General features: G+C 34.5%; 1 protein-coding gene across 1 annotated transcript in view; it reads right to left on the bottom strand.

The window, feature by feature from the left end:
- Positions 1-574: 574 nt before the first annotated feature.
- LOC149797584 (cholecystokinin receptor type A-like) overlaps positions 575-19,304 on the bottom strand; it is an 83,815-nt gene continuing 65,085 nt past the window's right edge. Inside the window, exons 2-3 of the mRNA XM_089962487.1 lie at positions 5,441-5,815; positions 575-1,956 (exon numbers count right to left, since the gene is read on the bottom strand). Coding sequence (XP_089818613.1) covers positions 1,520-1,956; positions 5,441-5,815 — 812 coding nt within the window. The 3' untranslated portion in view covers positions 575-1,519. The remainder of the gene's footprint in view (positions 1,957-5,440; positions 5,816-19,304) is intronic.

Here is a 19,304-nt window from a genome sequence, read left to right as displayed (position 1 = left end):
TATATATATATATATATATATATATATATATGTGTGTGTGTGTGTGTGTGTGTGTGTGTGTGTGTGTGTGTGCTTTTTCCGTTAAAAAAAATTACGAGTCACCCTCTATCTACCAGGCAAAGCAGTTGACCAGTATTTTTACAGACTTCTGTATATATGGCTCGATAAATGATCCGGAAGATCAATGTATTCCATAAATCTTGATTAGTTAAGACTTGGGTACAACTTTTTCGAAGCTGCATCAGTTTTTCTGAATTAAGGGTGATAACTGCTTTAAGCAGTTCGTTTGACGTTTCATGTATTACTTCCCTTACATGCATTTGCTAAAGAATGGGCTTGCAAGATTTCGTCATGAGTTAATAGGTTCTATATATCCTATGCTTTAAATTTGTCTTCCTTTTTATTATTTCGTATTAGCTGACACTTAATTGATCGTTTCCAAATAATTTTAGAAGGATTCTGATTTCTATATGCATATTTATGTACCTTTCCAATATGACGTCTTAAGCGGTCATTATGGTGATATATATTTATATTTGTGTATAAAAGTAATGTTGAAATACAAATTCAAATCTTAATAGAATCAATATATTGCTTTGTTGTTAATTTTTTCTTTGATTATAAAAGGTCTATTAAGAATATGATTGCAGATAATGTGACACTTTAATAATATTAATATTCTAAATGGCAATCACCTAACCTCCAAAAACAGTATAGAGAGTATTAAAAAAAACAAGGCAACGTAGGATGCAAAAATACACAATGATTGTCGATAAAATGATATCATTATCAATAATTAAGTAACTACAATATATGCACTAAGACACCAGCTGTAAAATTGCCCAAAACCAGCTGCATATTTTTATTACGTAATTGCAACATGCTTCATCAAACGGAATAGCTTTTTTACTTAGCTAATACTTTCTCCAATTGTTAAATAAGCACAGATGTTAATTTCTTTTTAAAGACTGAGAAATGTTTTGAGAAACGTGTTCATTACATATCGTCACCTGCTCTGAAAAGGCGTAAGTTCATTCGTTCTAGGATTCATGTTAACAGAGAGGTATTACAGTCTATATTTACATCATTTTCATTTACGTTACAATGGGTTTGAATATTGCGGATTGCAGTTCGTTAACGTGTCACTAATACAATGATTACATAAGAGTTTGCCAATATGTTCATGCTAAACCAGACATATTCCACAGCACACATCCAGAATTCATGGGTTTTGTATGAATCTTTTTCAAGTTATATGTATACACAAGGACAAAATCATGGAAATATTTTCTGTGTCATCTCAGTAATATTCAGATTATACTGGAGTGCAGACGTCCATATTTGTTTCAGATATGATGTTGCGCTGATGCACATAAAACATGATTCCTCAGCAACATCTGTCTTTATACATGCTTCTTTTCTTGTGGGATTTGTTTTGTTTGTTTCCAGGTTTTTGTTGTTTGATTTTTTATTTATTGGGGAGGTGGGACTGGTGAATTCACAGACTGCGGGTCGATTCCTAATACTTCTCTGGAATATAAGATCCAGAAGTCGATGGCTTGGAACGGTAAATTATTTTGACGTCTTTTGGCGAGCAGCAGAACAGTCTGACGAAGGCGCGCCGGAAACTTATGTTCATGAAGCAGTAGGTGATGGGATGAACAAAGGATGATGTGTAAGCCAACAGAAGAATCAAAGACCATGTAGTAGTTGACATAAGGTCGTGCAGAGACGGATAATCTATAGTCTTCCACGTATTCACCACATACACAGGACTCCAACATATGAAATACTGCACGACAATCACAAACAGCATCCGAATCACACGTTTCCTGTTTACTAATTCCTTCGCAAAGTTGACTTGTCGGACAACAAGAATGTTACGCTCACTCACTTGAGAACTCGAGCCAGCATGTAGTTTTATGCAGACACCGTTTTGTACTTTTTTGGATGACTCTAAAGATCAAAGAATAGAATGAGCACAAATTAGAGTAACGGAATCGTTAATGTCGTACATAAACAAACATAAATAAAAGGGGTCAACGTTTTCTTTATGGTTAAGTTAATTCCATTTATCAAGAAAGCTATTTTTCTTCTGATTAAGCAAATTTGTATAGTTTTCATCCCCAAAATATGAGATGTATTGTCTTATATTAATACTTATAAAACACACACACACACACACACACGTACATGCATACATACATACATACATACATACATACATACCATACATACAGTATTGCCTGTGAAACTCCAGTTCTTAAAGGTAATTGCAAATTATAAGGACACATTATCGTTAAAACATGTCTTGAAGAATATCTATATTGCACTTGCCAAATTCCAAGTTGATTAATAGTATTTATCAAAAAGCATGATTTACAGCTCAATAGTTTTTCCCACAAATCCAAAGAAAATGTATAGAACATATAGAAGAAAATAAAATGTTGACAGGAAATGAAACTCATATCTGTTTGAATATATTTTAGATGGACTGGAAATGATTTTTATTTTGCTTGTCGGTTGGGTTGATGTTTTTGTTGTTGTTTACCGTAATTTTAATTTTACAAATAAAAAAGGCTTTAACTTGCTTTGCCACACGTTTAATCTTTAAATGTAAGAAAGAAGTCAAAGGAAGTTTTACTAAGTTTCTGCTTTTAATTATCCATTTGTGTATTGCAATCGTCATATTATACATGTGTGTGTTGCAGTCGTTGTGCTATCCATTTTTGTATTCCGGTGGTCATGAGACTTACTACGTTCCCCTCGCTTGTAACTCGCATGGTCTTTTTCAATTCCTAGAAATATATTTGTGAATCCAAAATATGTTTAACAGTATGCAGGGTGCTTGATGCATATACAAGTAATAATACAGAGTACGCGCTATATACCGCATACAAAATGTGCTGTATTTTAGGATCTCCAACAAGGTTCGCTTGAAAGGAAGTGTTAAGAAGAAGCAATAGATATGCGGACATCTTTGAAAGACAAGTTGCAGACATTATCTTGCAATTCGATTAGTTTTTGTAGGAACTATCGTCAGCCCTATAAAACCGTGTACTTATGAAGGTACATGTTTTGGATTGAATTTTTTCAGGTTGAACATATCTCAGCGAACATTTGATATATAATCGACCCAAATACGCATTGTGCAATCCTGTTGAAACAAGAAGTTTCGGCGGTAACGGAACGCGTAGACACATTGCTGCAAAATGCTTCGGACATAATGGAATGTGCTGACATATTGAAACAAATGTCGGAAATTACAGAGCGCGACGAGTAAACATAGTACTTCTACGACGTGTTAGATATAATGAAACATGGGTGTATACTACAACACAATGTGCGGACAGACTGTGAAACGAAATGTTCCTGGCATAACGGATGACTGAGTACGGAAACTGTGGAATACGAGAAAATGGCAGTGAGTAATGCAAAGTCTTTTACCATTACGTCTAGATAAGCAGATAAACGGCGTATCATTATTCCCATGCTTCGTTATGTATGAACAGATAAACGGCGTATCATTATTCACATGCTTCATATCGGATAAACACTCCGAGCTGCTATGGCCTGCAATGATCGTCAACTGCTTGGAATATATTCAATTTCGAAAGTTCGAGAGTTTAATGTCAGTCTTGAAGCTATTGAAATTATAAATATCCGGTTCATGGTGACACAACTGTTTAGGGGTCCCACAGGGTTCACAGAGATATATTAGCTCATGTACTGAAGATTAATTTCTAAGTATTATTTTTGTGAATAGAGCTTTCTTTTGATGTCGAAAGTATTTCAAACATTGAATAACTCAAGCATAAATTCAAGAAAAGAACTAATGCAGAAGCAATAAATGCAAGTTTCATTTGACGTAGTTGTATCTCTTTGATTCCATTAGCAAGTTTTGCAGGAAAGATTATTTAGTGCTTGTCCTATCGCCGTCACAAGAGTACTTGCTTCAGTAAGTCTTTTGCACAAGCGTTGCAATCATCAGCTCTGAAGGAAGGAAGGAACATCTATTGAATTATAATAGTTATGATAATAATATAAATTCGTCGCTAGAGTTTGTACTTCAATGGATCTTTGAACAACAAAATATCATAATAAACTGGAAGGAGCTCAATACACAAAGCCTGTTTTGCTAACTCCTTGCTTACTATGCCGATAAAAATGACCTGATCATTACTGTGTGACAACACTGGTAGGACTTCACTTTTTCCAAGTTGTATTTCAGCGCTGTGAAATATGGGAGGGACGTGAAGCTACGTCGTTTCGACTTTTTTTGTTTCTTATTAAATAATATAGAAAAGAAATTATCGTACAAACATCAAATCTAACAGCGGTGCTTTGGGAAAGTAAAATCGTAGAGTCAGCGAAATGTCTTCGATGCCTTTGGAGATTTTCGGCAATTTACGGCCTGCCGTAAATCGTCTGAGCTGTTATCTATTGCGGAAAATTGATTTGATCTCGATAGATGTGTCATTATTGAAAATACTTTACTAACCATCTTGACCCATATCATTTGCGTGGCGTATTTGATGAAAAGGTATCGATTGTCTCCAGTCTGTGCAAATCTGATGAAAAGGTATCGATTGTCTCCAGTCTGTGCAAATCTGATGAAAAGGTATCGATTGTCTTCAGTCTGTGCAAATCTGATGAAAAGGTATCGATTGTCTCCAGTCTGTGCAAATCTGATGAAAAGGTATCGATTGTCTTCGGTCTGTGCAAATCTAATGAAAAGGTAACGATTGTCTCCAGTCTGTGCAAATCTGATGAAAAGGTATCGATTGTCTCCAGTCTGTGCAAATCTGATGAAAAGGTATCGATTGTCTCCAGTCTGTGCAAATCTGATGAAAAGGTATCGATTGTCTCCAGTCTGTGCAAATCTGATGAAAAGGTATCGATTGTCTCCAGTCTGTGCAAATCTGATGAAAAGGTATCGATTGTCTCCAGTCTGTGCAAATCTGATGAACGTTTCAACACTCGTTCATCTATTTTGTTTGATGGAAAATTGACGGAAAGGTTTTTGTTAAATAATTCTATGGAATGGCTTTGCCCTGTGATGTATATATTTCACTATAAAAAAATGCATAGTAAGAAAATTTACAAGAACCTATAAATGCATATTAGTATTAATAATATTAATAATAACAATAGTATTATTATTTTTAGTATTATTATTTATAGTAGTAGTATTGATTTCCTGAACCCTTAGTTTGACAAAAATAATACTAATAAGAAAAAGTAAAATGCCACAGCATTTCATAGCGATCAACATACAGTTATGCTAAAAAGACAACGAATTTAAGGATACATGTATAATATTCGTTACCTCTACAGCAGGCATTTGACCATGTGAGCTTTAAAAATTGATAGAATATATCAAAGACAGTTTGTTTGTACCCTTGTTATTTTTCTTTTGACCAACATTAACATGTCTTACCAGAGTCTGAAGGCTTTCCAATGTCAACCCATAATTTTTTAGCCACTATCCCATAGAAGATGGACATGAGGAGTAAAGGCACTAGGAGCAGCAGCAAAACCAGAAGGACGCTGTACGCCTTATCCAAAGAGATTTCCGACATTCCGGAGGGCCAGATCTCACGACATGCCTTCTTCCCATTCTTCAGGGTTAGAAGTTGTTGAAAGGCAGCTATCGGGCTCATGACTAACAATGTTGTCAGCCAGATCACCAGTATCATTTTTCGAGCATGAGAAAGCGTCTGCCAGCGTCTCGAGGTCAACGGGTGCAAAATGGCGAAGTAACGCTCCAGAGATATTGCAACTAGGGTGTAACAGTTTGTTCCAACGGAAACAGCTGTCGAGCAAAAAGATTTAAAAAATCAGATAATGTTACGATCCATAGCTGAATCATGGCAACATATATTACTATATCGTTTAATATTCCTCAGCCACAACTATAATAATCTGAAGAAAACAAAAGATGAGTTTTGTCCTTAAGTCTGGTAAATAGACACTTCCATAATTACCAGTTGCCATTTTGTTTCTGATATCACTGATTTTTTCAATATGTCATTAGATTACTTTTGATAAAATAAGGACTTAAAAGAAATTACCATCAATAATTGCAGAAGCTCCTGACATGGTATCTCACAAGATGGAGCTTTCAAATATCACATTCTAATGAACTAATCAGCTACAGGTAAGACCTAGTGATTCTCAGGGCTATGCCGGTTAAAGTTCCATATCTCATCGCCGCTATAGTAGCCGGATAGATCTGAGTATGAAGGGACGAAAATGAACACTAACGCTCTTTTACTTATTTCTATCTTTCATATCATTACGCTTCTGACTCTCCTTTCACTTCCGTCTTTACTCCATCTTTGACAACGCACCACCTGGTGTGACTGCGTCAACGGATTTAAGGATAGATAGATAGATAGATAGATAGATAGATAGATAGATAGATACGCATATTTCATGCTCAACACGTGTAAGACCATTACTGTGACAACCAGATAAGACTCACGAGCATTAGCAAACATCCTTTGATTCATAAATAGAAATATAATAATGACAGTGGCCTTCGCTAAATAAGGTAACAGTAGATCTAATCTTCGTGCTTCCAATACGTGCTTATTGTTATTTATAGCAGACAATAGCTCTTTAGAAAATGTGTAAAGTTACAGAGCTTACGTATCGTATACACCAACTTACAAGCACATTCAAACTGTAAACACAGACTTTGATCTGCTGTCGCATAATGCACCGTCGTGTAAGGGTCTATGTTGTTTGACTATGGATTACTAATAACACACTTCATAGACCAAGATATGCAGGTGCAAAACTCGGTCTCAGATCCACTCATGTTCATGTTGCAGTTGGACTCAACTTATATGTAAGTACAAACGGTACAAATTTGTCTGGCTGATGTTTTCGAATTTTACATTTCCTCAGATTCTTCCATATTAATCATATGATTATACATCATGGGTGAAGCGTAGTAAGTGAGCTCTAGATCAAACGAAAAACACTATATGCTATAGATTCATGATTAATTTTCTTTTCTCTTCCAGCCCAGCTTATGTACCAGGGCAGCAGTTTTGTGAAATATTGGAAGGAATTTTTATGTTACGTATAATTAAACAGTATATGTGCTTTTCTTCGAGTGGGCGGAAAGAACGAGTTTGATTCGGCGTAGGAAGAAGTCGAGGTCGTTAGGCCGAGACGTATGTTCCAACGAGTTTCTTCTCCAGACTCGGAACAAAGCATTTATGTGGTTTTGTATTTAATATATATCCCCTTTTTATTCACACATTCTTTACAATTTGTTTAATGTATACTTTAAAAAAATAAGTTTTTCAAAAGATACTAAACAATGAGAGTGGTTGATTAGTCAGTCCACACGCTATTAAACAAGATTTCCATTTAGCGGATCATTGCGCTAGTAATAGCAAAGCTTTCCATATTTCCATGACAGAAAAATTAAACTTCTTTTTCAAACAATCATGACTCAGAAATCTCCGCAGTCATTACAGTTCGAACTGTGTATTTTATCTGACTACCATAAAATGTTTCCAATTTAGAACTGATTAAAGTTAAAAGGCATCCCTATAAAATATATTCATTATTTATTGCTATTTTCATATGGTATCCATTAAATGAATAATACAGTAGTAATAATATCAACTGTCTTATGGTTAGAACTTAGAATACTTAAGAGTCGACTAGTGATCCCACTGCCCGCATAAAAATGCATCGTTTAATTCTATTTGATAATATCTTAGCATTTTGTAGCCAGTATTTAGCAATGTTGTTGGGCTCCAGATATGTATCTCTTCTCTTTCCGTCCAACCATTATATAAACATTGTTAATACCTTCCTACACTATACCCCTCTTTTCACTGTTCCTAAATATGGTATTGTATACATATTCTAAAATAGGTGTCAGTCGGCTACAAAATGTATATGAAAATTTGTAGATATCCCATCTGACCGCGGTGACTCTCTCTTGCTTCGTTGTAATATTGCTTTCTTTATTTCTTCTCCTGTAACGAACATGTAAAAGTTCAGTTTGGATTATTCTGTTATTACAGTAATTCACAGTAAGTGTCTACGCAGCCTGTGAGATCTTCTGTTTGGTGTTTAACTCTTTATATTAGGTATAAACTTCTCCGATGTCTCATGTTAAGTGTTTAGGCTCGACTAAACAGTAACACAAGAAAGAGTAAAAACAACAAGCTTTGAAAAATATAATCAATTTTTCCGTGGAAAAAAATCTGTAAAAAAATGAACAAATATAAATTTACGGTTTTAACAATCAACTCCAAAAACAATACAAGTATAATCCACGAATAAAATTTTTGAAGTCCTAATAATAAAATGTTCTAATGAGTTCAAGTTCGAAACCCGACAAAGAATCCAAAATGGAAGACGATGACGTATGCTGTAACATGTAGTGTTGAAGTATAGAATTCCTTATAGAGACAAGAAAAATCACTCCGGTTTTGGAAATCTGAATAAATATTTTATTGGAACTGTCTTTGTTTAAGAAATACAATTTAAAAAGAAAATTGTTTATATCCTAAACAACGCAGTCCCATAATGACCCCGACAACAAACAATCATTTTACAATAAAAATAGAACTTATTTACGTGGTGGCTACTAATTTTGAATCAAAGGTCAGGATCTAGGTCAACACGTGGTGTTTACTAAAACGAACAGTCAAGATCAAACTATTTTCTGGAAAAAGTATAATCTCCAGTGAACAAATTTGCATTACAATAGCATGTAATGAAAAATAATATAAAACTGACAAACAAACAGTCAAATTGAAATAAATGTATATTAAATCAGATATAATTAAAGCAAATAAACACACACACACACACACACACACACACACACATATATATATATATATATATATATATATATATATATATATATATATATATATATATATATATATATATATATATATATATATCACACTTAACCCCTCCTTAAAGAAAAATAAAGATATATATGACAAAGCTTTCTTTTTACCACAAACTAATTATACATGAGGTTAAAAAATCTTGTATAAATATTCCACTCAGTGTACATGAAATAACACATTGCCATACACTGCAAAGTGCGTCTGCTATTTAATTATCTTTTCCCTTGATGTGCCTGATGTCAAGATTATATTTCTGTAACAACAAATTCACCTTAGTAGTCTTTCATTTTTATTTTTCATCTTGCCGATGAAAGTAAAGGGGCTGTGGTTACTAAATACAATAATCGAAGAAGGAGCTGAACTAACATAAACTTCAAAATGTTGTAATGCCAATATCAATGCCAAACATTCCTTCTCGATTCTTGAATAACTTCTTTGGTGCTTATTTAATTTTTTTAGAAACATAGCACACTGGGATGATTGATGCCACTTTCATCTTCTTGAATCAAAACTGCTTCAACCCCAACATCACTTGCATCAACAGACAGTTTAAAAGATTGGCTGAAATTTGGAGCTGTACGAACTAGCGCGCTTTTAAGTATGGATTTCAACTTGTCAAAAGCCTCCTGACATTTTTCAGTCCCACGATGAATACTAGGAAAGTTACTCTAGCACTGAAAAATGACATTTAGATAAATTATTTGTGAAACATGCATCTGTATGTCTATCAAAGAATTTCCGAGTTGCTAAATGTGCCTTCCAGATGTCGTTGTAGATGATGATATCATTGATGTAAGCATCACAGTTGTCTAGACCAGAAGTAGTCATATCCATGAAACGTTGAAATGTACATGACGACCCATTTATTCCAAACGGCATTACTTTATATTGGTAAAGTCCATCTGGAGTCACGAATGCAGAAATTTCCTTTGTGCTTTCCGTTAGTTGAATTTGCCAAAATCCTTTGAGAAGGTCAAATTCGGTGACATACTTGGCATTCTCGATCTTATCAATTCAGTCATCGATTCTTGTTAATGGGAATGAATCTGTTTTTGTAATACTATTCACCTTTTTATAATAATCAGTACACATACGGAACGTTTTATCTTGTTTTGGAACAAGTATGCATGGTGAACTCCAGTCACTTTTACTGGGCTCTATAAAATCATTCTCCAGCAAATATTGAATTTCTTTTTTCAAGTATTCCTGTTTGAGAGGGTTCATACTGTACGGGTGTTGTTTGACATGTTTCGACTTTACAATTTCAACGTCATGGAAAATGTTCTTGGTTCTTGTAGTAACATCTGGACACAACTGCTCAAATGCAAATAATAAATGTTTAAGTTCATTTCTTTATTGCTCTTGCAAAAGTGAAAGTTTCAGGTCCAGATCTTTCATAATTTCTGAATTTCGAAGATTTAGTCACTCCAATATCAATATAATCCGATTATATTCCTTCACTTAAATCTTCATTGAGTGGGACAGGTACAACTAACTTAATTGCATGTTTAACCTGGCTATCTCTTTCAATATACAGGTTCTCATATAATTTATTTAGTTCCTAGAAGCATTCATAGTATAACTTAACTCGTTCATTTTCTTCTTAACTTTGTATGGGCCATAATATCTAACTTAAAGACAGATTTGAAGAATGTGCACGAAAGAGATAACTCCATTATTACCAAACTCAAAAAATATCTCCATTAATGTTCTGTCAAAACGTAGTTTCACTTTTGATTTGAATTGCTGAATGCCAAATTCAAGAATAGTGGGCTAAAAAGTTCCAGACCTAAACTTTAACCCTTGACCAGATTGGGAAGATATGGGAAGGTCAAATTGAGTAATAAAAACTTGATCAAAGTTTTAATATTCCTCGGAGGAATTGCCGTTGGAAACCTAGTTGACGCGTACATAATGGTCAAATGGTATTGGTTACCTGACTTGGTCTTAGGTAAGGGACTAACACAATCTACCATAATGCTACTGAATGGTTCGTCAAAGGCAGGAGTATGTTGTACATGAGCCTTGGGTATTTTCTGATTTGGTTTTCTTACCATTTGACAGGTAAGACAAGATCGACAGTATTTACCAACATCACTTTTGATTGTAGGCCAATATATGTGGATTAAGATCACGTGAGAAGTTATATTGACCACTAAATGACCAGCCAATGTCGTTTCATGAGCCAGATTAAGTATTTCCTGTCTGTAAGGTTTTGGAGCTACAGTTTGATAGTTCACTGACCCTTCGTCATCAGCAGGTACCTCGGAAGGTCTCCATTTGCTCATAAGAATTCCATTTTAATGAAATAACAAACACAAACTTCATTAGCTTCAGTTTTACTAATGGCCCACTGAAACAAACAGATCTCGGGATCTTTTTCCTGTTCGACGACAAGTGATTGTCGTTTATCACCCTAATTAGAATAAAGAGTGTGTGTGATTTGGATTTTTAACGTAACAATTTTTCAGTCATATCACTACGATGTCTGCAGTGTGACAATTTATAGTGATGTCTAGCATTGGGGTATCATGTCGCAGACATGTAGCAGGATGTCCCACCGAGTCACATTATCCTGATACCAGGCTGACCAGTCCTAACACTAACCGCTTAATGCTGAGCACCTAGTGAGGCAGCTGTTAGTACCATTTTTGGAAGTCTTTGGTATTACTCAGTCGATGATCGAACCAACAACCTCCCGCATCCGAGCTGGACGCTCTAACCACTAGGTCACCGGAGCAGTAGAATAAAGAGAATGATCAAGACATGCGTCAGCTAAAGGAATACCTTCCTTATCTACATCATTCTCAAGAGCTTTCTTTCCCATATCTCTGGTAACTGCACAAGCTGGAAATAAATGAGAGAATTCTTTTTTCAATTGGATCGACTTTCCGATCCAAAGAAGGCTTGTCAGTTACAAGTGGATTAACCACAAACTTGTCTCCAGCTAGGTCGTTGCCTAGTAATAAATGAATGCCCTAAACGGGTACAACAGAGACTGTTACACACTTTTAGTACAAACATTAATTATCGTTATCTATTGATATGCAGGCAATACAAGCCGTAAGCAAGGATATTTTATATATACTGATATACAAAGCCTATCATTCTCTGGGCTAAATAAAACAAAACTAGGCAACCATTATATGTTTACAGGAAACACACGTTACTGCTCAGACTGAAAACTATTGGGAGGCATAATATAGTTTCGGATGTACTTTAGTCATACATATAGCAATGGTGCAGTTAACGCCGTTCATTGGTGGAAATATTGTTGAAGTTTGCTTTTAAACAATAAGATGTCTTAGTAAATAAATCAAATTACAAACATTAATTAATCAAAATGTTGAAAGTATGATCAGTCTATACAGTCATGATGTTGATAGCCGCGAATTCATTATTAATCGAGGAAAATATATTGTTAATTTTGATAATTCATCTATTAACATATATTGTGACTGGAATGTAATTCAAGAAAGGGGACTTGATTCATATAACATCATTGATGATATAAATCAAATGGCCCAACAGGATATCAAGAATAAACTGGAGTTACTAGATCAATGAAGAGTACTCCATGCATGAGCTATGTTATTTCCATGGCATCAACCCATACCAAAACAAGCAGCAGATTATGCTAATTCCTGATAATTGAGGACCAGTTTTCATTTTTATCGGATTCAGATAGTATTCCTCTCGGCTGTAACTTTATTCTCATATACAGCACATCGAGATTATGGTTATAGGAAATTCAATGCAGAGCTATTCAAATAACAGGAAAAACAGTTCAAATATTATTTTCAATATAGTTCAAAAGTTCCTTCTTAAGGGCAACTCAAATCATTCCCTATAAGTAATGCTAATATGTAATGATCAACCCTCTCTCTCTCTCTCTCTCTCTCTTAAAATGGCTAGTGGAACAACAGTAATTGAACATTCGCGGTCTAAAGCAAACCAAGAAACACAACATGATAAAGAAGTGAAAACGTACATTTTATTTTTTAGAAAATAACCTAATAGATGAGATGACACAGAGATTACAAACGCGTCTTCGTACATGATTTAAAAAAAAACTTTACAATTGATGAGAAAAACTCGTTTGAGGGTAAGCTGACCATTACTGAGTATGGTCTAGTACTGAAAAACATGAAAAATTAGATCATTACTGTTTTGTATCTTATAACGTTTGGGTGGATTTATATATAGATATGTAAATTGTAGATCTCAAAACAAACATTTTTCCGATTTTGAGTCTCATGGAATTGTCACATTCATTACAAAATAAAAAAGGATAATAGATTAATAACATTGGAGACAAATTTCAACACTAAATATTGACAACACAATAGCACCAGCATCAACAACAAATATGCGAGAGTGCCGGGTGATCGAATTTTCTAAAGCGCTCGTGTTTCCCGATCAATTTTATCTCACCCATGTCCACCTGGGTTCGAGTACATGGATCTGACCGGGGGGGGGGGGGGGGGAGGGGCTGAGGAGGGGGGGGTGAGGAAGCGTGCCAGTAGTTTCGGTGGGTCGGTGGATTTTATTAAGATTTTCTCTGGTTATTCTTCCGCCAGTTATACTAGCCACCATGAATAGTCTATTATACGTTGAGATATGGTAACAACAAACACCAAAATAACAATAGCAAATAGGCGTAAAAATAGGATTATGTTATACGCGATACTCAGAAAGGTTTACAAAATGTAGATTTATTATTCAAGACACTGCAGTTGTTTATATGCTTTTGTGAACTACCTCGATAAAAACAAATCCGTTTGCCCTCCGCTTAATGACTGAATTTACGAAAGCATTTCTCCATGTCTAGTATGACGTTTTGTAAAATGCTCTAAACTCTTTTAATTTCTAGTGATTCTGTTTGCCAGTGGCAATATATTTAGTTAAGATGTATGTCTAAAATACACAATGATTTGCCGTTCAGATTACATTCATGGCCAGAATTATTGTCACAGATATTGTTGCATACGTATTCAACATTTATTTTATGATCACACAGATATATTGAATATTTTGGAAGTCCTATAGTTTATGAATTAGGAATTATATATTACGATTACCAAAAAGTGATGGGGTTTTTCTTGGCAATTGCAAATGTGGTACTATAACTTCTTCATCTTGATTGCAAACTATCAAATTTAAAAATCAAGTTGTCCTTCAAAAAAAGAACCAAGTCACGAAAGATATGTTTAAAAAAGAGAAAAGACCGGTGTAATAATAATAAATCGGTTGAATCTAACGATATCATTCTAATAAATATCTGCATCTTGTTTTCCAGAAAACTGATGTGTTAAAAGTGTGTTTGGAAAATTTTAATAGAGTCCAAAGAATTAAAGTTTACTATTTTTCTTTCTCAAGATTTGACTTTGACTCAGGAACTCTTCAGCGACACACACACACACACACACACACACACACACACAAACACACACATATATATATGCATGTATGTGTGTGTGTGTCGCTGAAGAGTTCCTGGAATTAAAGTCAAGCCTTGAGAAAGCCCCTCAGAATACAATTACGAAATGTAAAATCTCGTTTTCGTCCTCTCGAATATCTCAGCTGTTTGCTAAATCAAGCTTATTGTTAAAGGTATGATGAATCAGATACAGCTAAATCTGAATGTTCGAAGAAATGTTTAAATGGAGCTAGAGAACTGTTACTTAATTCCAATAAAACCTCATGTATATCCTTCCAAAGTCAAGGCATAAAACATCTATACTCAATAAAAGGTATTTTAAAATACAAAATATCTAATTAAAAATACACACTAAGTGAAAATAAACATCTCATGTTCGCAACAAACTCCAATTTATAAACTATGTGTCAAATCAATCCTTTCACCTCGAAAATTGAGGTTCATACGACATTCATACGAAAGGTTGAAACTTACATTATTGTGAGATAGTTTCATTTCGAGCAATAGAAACCCAGAGGAAACATAAAATGATCTATCAAAATCAAAAGCAAGCGAGTGTTGCTTGGAAGCTGCCTAAGTTATTATTGAGGGTGTTCTTTATCTATGTGAATTGTTCACATTGGGTGTTGTTTTTTATGAGTGTATGGAAATTGTTGTTATTAGGGTGTTCATAATTTTTAGTGTATTTCCATTGTTTTGTAAGATGTTCTTCATTTGTGAGTGCATTGGCATTGTTATTTTAATGGTGTTCTTTATTTATGAGTATATTGACATTGCTCTCAAGAACATTATGTGCATCCAAATCATATAAAAGAAGATATAACTTAACATTATATTTTATTCTGGCCTCATCAGATAAAATATACTAATGTGCAAGCGATGTTGCTGCTCTAGTAGTCATATGATCGGCTCAGATGTCTGTCTCCTGGTTACTGCGCTATACTTGCATGCTTAAAAGGGATCTCATTTGTCATTTCAAAAGTAATCATACAAATAGAAGCTTTCTCTTAGACAATCGTCCATATTTACATCCATGGGATGTCTAACTTAAGAATAAATCAATGCGTCCATTTACTACATCCATGACCATGATTAAGATTAGTTCAGACTTCATGTTAGTACATTGATCAATCGATGCAATGGTTATATTTCATAGTCAAACTTTGTTGTTTGAGTAGATGAAGCCCTGAAAATAATGATGCTGTAAATGGAAACCATTGCAAAATATATTATTGGGATGCCTGTGGTTAAATTCAATAACAAACTGTCACTCAAAGACATGTATTGTGATAGGTGGTGTATATACTGAACGGCTGCTTTAACAATAAAATACATTGCAACACTTCTATTTTGTTCAGTGTTAGGCATTATTTTCCTATTGTTGTATAGCCTAATGTTTCCTAACTGCTCATATATAAACATTTCGACCAGTGATACTTAAAGACGAAATTGTTTGTGATTAACGCATGAGAACATGGATGATATTCATCTATGCATTTCGTCGGGAAACATTTTCTTCCAAGAACTAAGCAATAAGTTAAAGTTACATTGCGATAATATTCACGCTTACCATTTGGTGTATTAAACCGTAGTCACTCTGCAGATACTGCTCGAAAGAAAACACCAATAAACGAGTAATGTTTGCATTCGTGATAAAATTAAGCCTGAGTAACATTTTCACTACTTTTTATGTACTTACCTATACTAATCGCTACGCTTGGTTCTGCCCATCACTGGTGTAGTTCGTGTCATAAATATTAGAATTATTTTGGAATGTGTCCACAAAAAAAGCGTAATATATTTGTCGATCAGGGAACGATTGCATGCGTTTATTGCATCACTTGTGTGAATATGGTGCTGGTACTATGTGCATAAACAAGATATTCTCAAAAGGTGACACAAATCAGCACTGTGCCAGCAAATTTATGGATCAGTAACTGTATTGGGTGGTATTGCTTATCTTTCTTTTTTCCTAAAAATATGTCGCGTGTTTGAGACTGAAAATTTAAACTAAATCAATTTAAACTGCCTTGAATTTTAATTATATCTCACGATCATTGGAGAAGCACAATTAAGCAATACATTGTGGAACATTGAAGGTCTTTCAAAATAAAATAAATAATGATGTTTTTTTCAGTGTTGTTCTAAATTCGACATTGTGAGTCTATGTGAAGCATGGGGAGGTGAATAGTTACTATGAACTTGATAACTGTTTGAATGGATGTTGGATGTAACATTTTGCTGATATAAGAACAAAGCGTTCTCGTAAGAGTAGAAACATGGGTGGTGTTTATGCTTTTGTTAAAGATATGTTATTGAAATCTGAAACGCAAATTTCGAGCGTTCGACAATTTAGGGATTAATAACTTTGAATGCATTATCTTAATATTTCTAAATATCAAGTTATATGTTGTATATACATTTCTCCAGAACGATCTCCTGTATATGAATAAAGTGAATAGGAAGATGGATTAAAGTTGTACCAATCATACATAGCGAGATCAAGATCACTTTTTCCAGATAGGCTACTACTTTTAGCAGGCGCTTTTATTGAAAGAATTAAGGCTTTTGCTGACTATCCGCGATGATATCTTAGGCTATGTTTTTGGTGATGTATTGCATTAAAGTGATTAGCTTTCACTTCTACGAAGAAAGAAAAGATTGTGTGGGATATAACAAATTTGTTAACTAATTTGTACAAACTTAATGTACATTTGGAATAAGCAATTTATGTGGCAGGTTGAAAGATTATTTTGATGGCCATTTTACATGCATGGCATTGTAGACTATATCGTTGCTTCCTGTGGACGTTACCAATTTATATCGTACTTCTACGCTGATGAAACAGACGATAGCTCGCATTTCCTGTTAAAATGTACCTTATGGTTTCCTTATAATATTAAAAACTCCAATAAAAACATTGCTTTCTCTGAACAGTTATTATATTTTAAAGATGAGTTTAAGGAACTGTTTTTGTCAACGTTTATCTAGAGTCTCTTAGTGAATTCAAATACATACGCATTGATCAACCAAAATATCGACACGGATTTTAGGATGTCGGGTGGGATTATAGGTGTCAAAATAGCAAATGCGTCAAAAATAAGTTCTAAAGTAGTTTTAGAGTAATTTGCTCTCAGGAGAATCTTGATTTGAAAAAAGGGGGCAAAGCATTCAGATATCTTTGTAAGATAAAAAAAGACAAACAGATGAGCGTTCTTTTTCTGTGAGAGACATTCCACAAATATCTGGATTGTGTAAGCATGCAAAAAATTCAAATATATCTGAAAGGTAAAGAAAGCAAATATCAAGGGAAACATATTAGTTTTCTTGTTTCTGTGGCAGATCTTCCACAAATAGCTTGGAATACGCTTTAGTGCTGTAAAAACAAACAAACAACTTGTTTTAGCAAATCTAACATAAATGAATCAGACTGGAATAATTTTGTTCTGAACGTACTATATTCTGAAAAAAGTCGCTGAAGAGAGTAACGAGGATATGACTCTTTTGCGTCCGTTATAATTTTCTTCGTTTATCAATGATTTCTTTCGGTTACTAAGAGAAGCTTGGAGCAAAGGAATTTTTATTTAAGAAAATATACCTGATATTGTAGTACCCTTATGTACTGGTGATGTCGCTAATTTCTCCGATACAGCGATAAAAAGACACACACACACACACACACACACACACACACACACACACAGTAACGATTCTGAAATACCAGCTGAATGGCAGTTAACTATAAAGGATTAATTTAAGAAATTAAGACAATCTGTCAAAGGTTAGTAGTTTCATTTTACATAAAACAAAAGGACATTTGACATAGTCAGCAACATTTGTCAAAACTCCGATGGAAATACTTCACTCGGGTTAGGTGAGACACGCCATATGCATCATTTTCAATGTGAATTTGTACAATATTTCCGCCTTATGTGTGTCAGTGCCACTAAGATGGATATAATATTGTATTTCGTGGGAGAATAACTTTATAGATGCTGAATATTATTGTGATGGGATGATTACTGGATGTGGAACTTGTTTTACATCTAGTCAAAATATGATTCTAAGTGTAGTAATTCCAGACTTAATGTATTTGTGAGTGGATATTTTCAATAGTTCAATTAGAAGAATGTTGTGATTGGATAACTTCCTGACCGGTGTGAGACCTGCATTTGGCGCCATTCTTTTCGAACGAGAGAGAAGTTTATGTACTCCCATTTGTTAACAATCAATAGATGGTTTACATAGGATTGGGAAACCATATTTATGACATGAAGCTTGTTTTCATCTATTCACAACAACAGATCTGGTGAACAAAACATATATCTCTTAGTGCGCACAGGAAAAAATGCTGAGATGTGGAATTATGTGTTCCATGAGCACCAGTTCCAACACCCTGACTATAAAGGTTTTCTATCATGGGACTTGGTACATGAAGAGAAAAGAAGTCTGGTGTGGTGGGAGAGAGCAATATGTTCACCATGCAGTTATACATCAAGAATGTTTCAACTGTATGAAGAAATGCCGAAGAGAGGATGGGGAAGAAAAACGGCCTGTGTAAATAATGCAGTACAGATAGGACTTTTGCAGACTTCTATTGGGAATGAAGGGTTGAAAACTATTCTTTTAAGTGAAAATGTCCCTCCCTGCTCCCTCAACAAAATGGATGTAGAAAAGTTCCAAAACTGTTTGCTGAACATAGAAAAAGGTGTCAAGGAGTTTAGTTCTATGATAAGAAATAAGACACATATACTTGATATTCAATGTGACTCGACATATAATAATGCAATTTACAGGCTGAGGCAATGCAGCATGTGCAGTTTTGCGCACAGTCCTTGATTTTTACAATGTTCTCTGCTGTAATCTACTGAATGTGTCTCTGATGATCAGTATTGATACATAAGTGATTGTGACATAAGTGGCTTACATTTAAAATCTCTCCCTCACCCCCTTTTGGGGAATTG

The sequence above is a fragment of the Sinohyriopsis cumingii genome, chromosome 6 (assembly GCF_028554795.1).
Source record: "Sinohyriopsis cumingii isolate HCF-2022 chromosome 6, ASM2855479v2, whole genome shotgun sequence".
NCBI classification, from domain to species: Eukaryota; Metazoa; Mollusca; class Bivalvia; order Unionida; family Unionidae; genus Sinohyriopsis; species Sinohyriopsis cumingii.
Note: the sequence above shows the minus strand (reverse complement) of the source record. Positions and strands in the feature narration are given on the sequence as shown.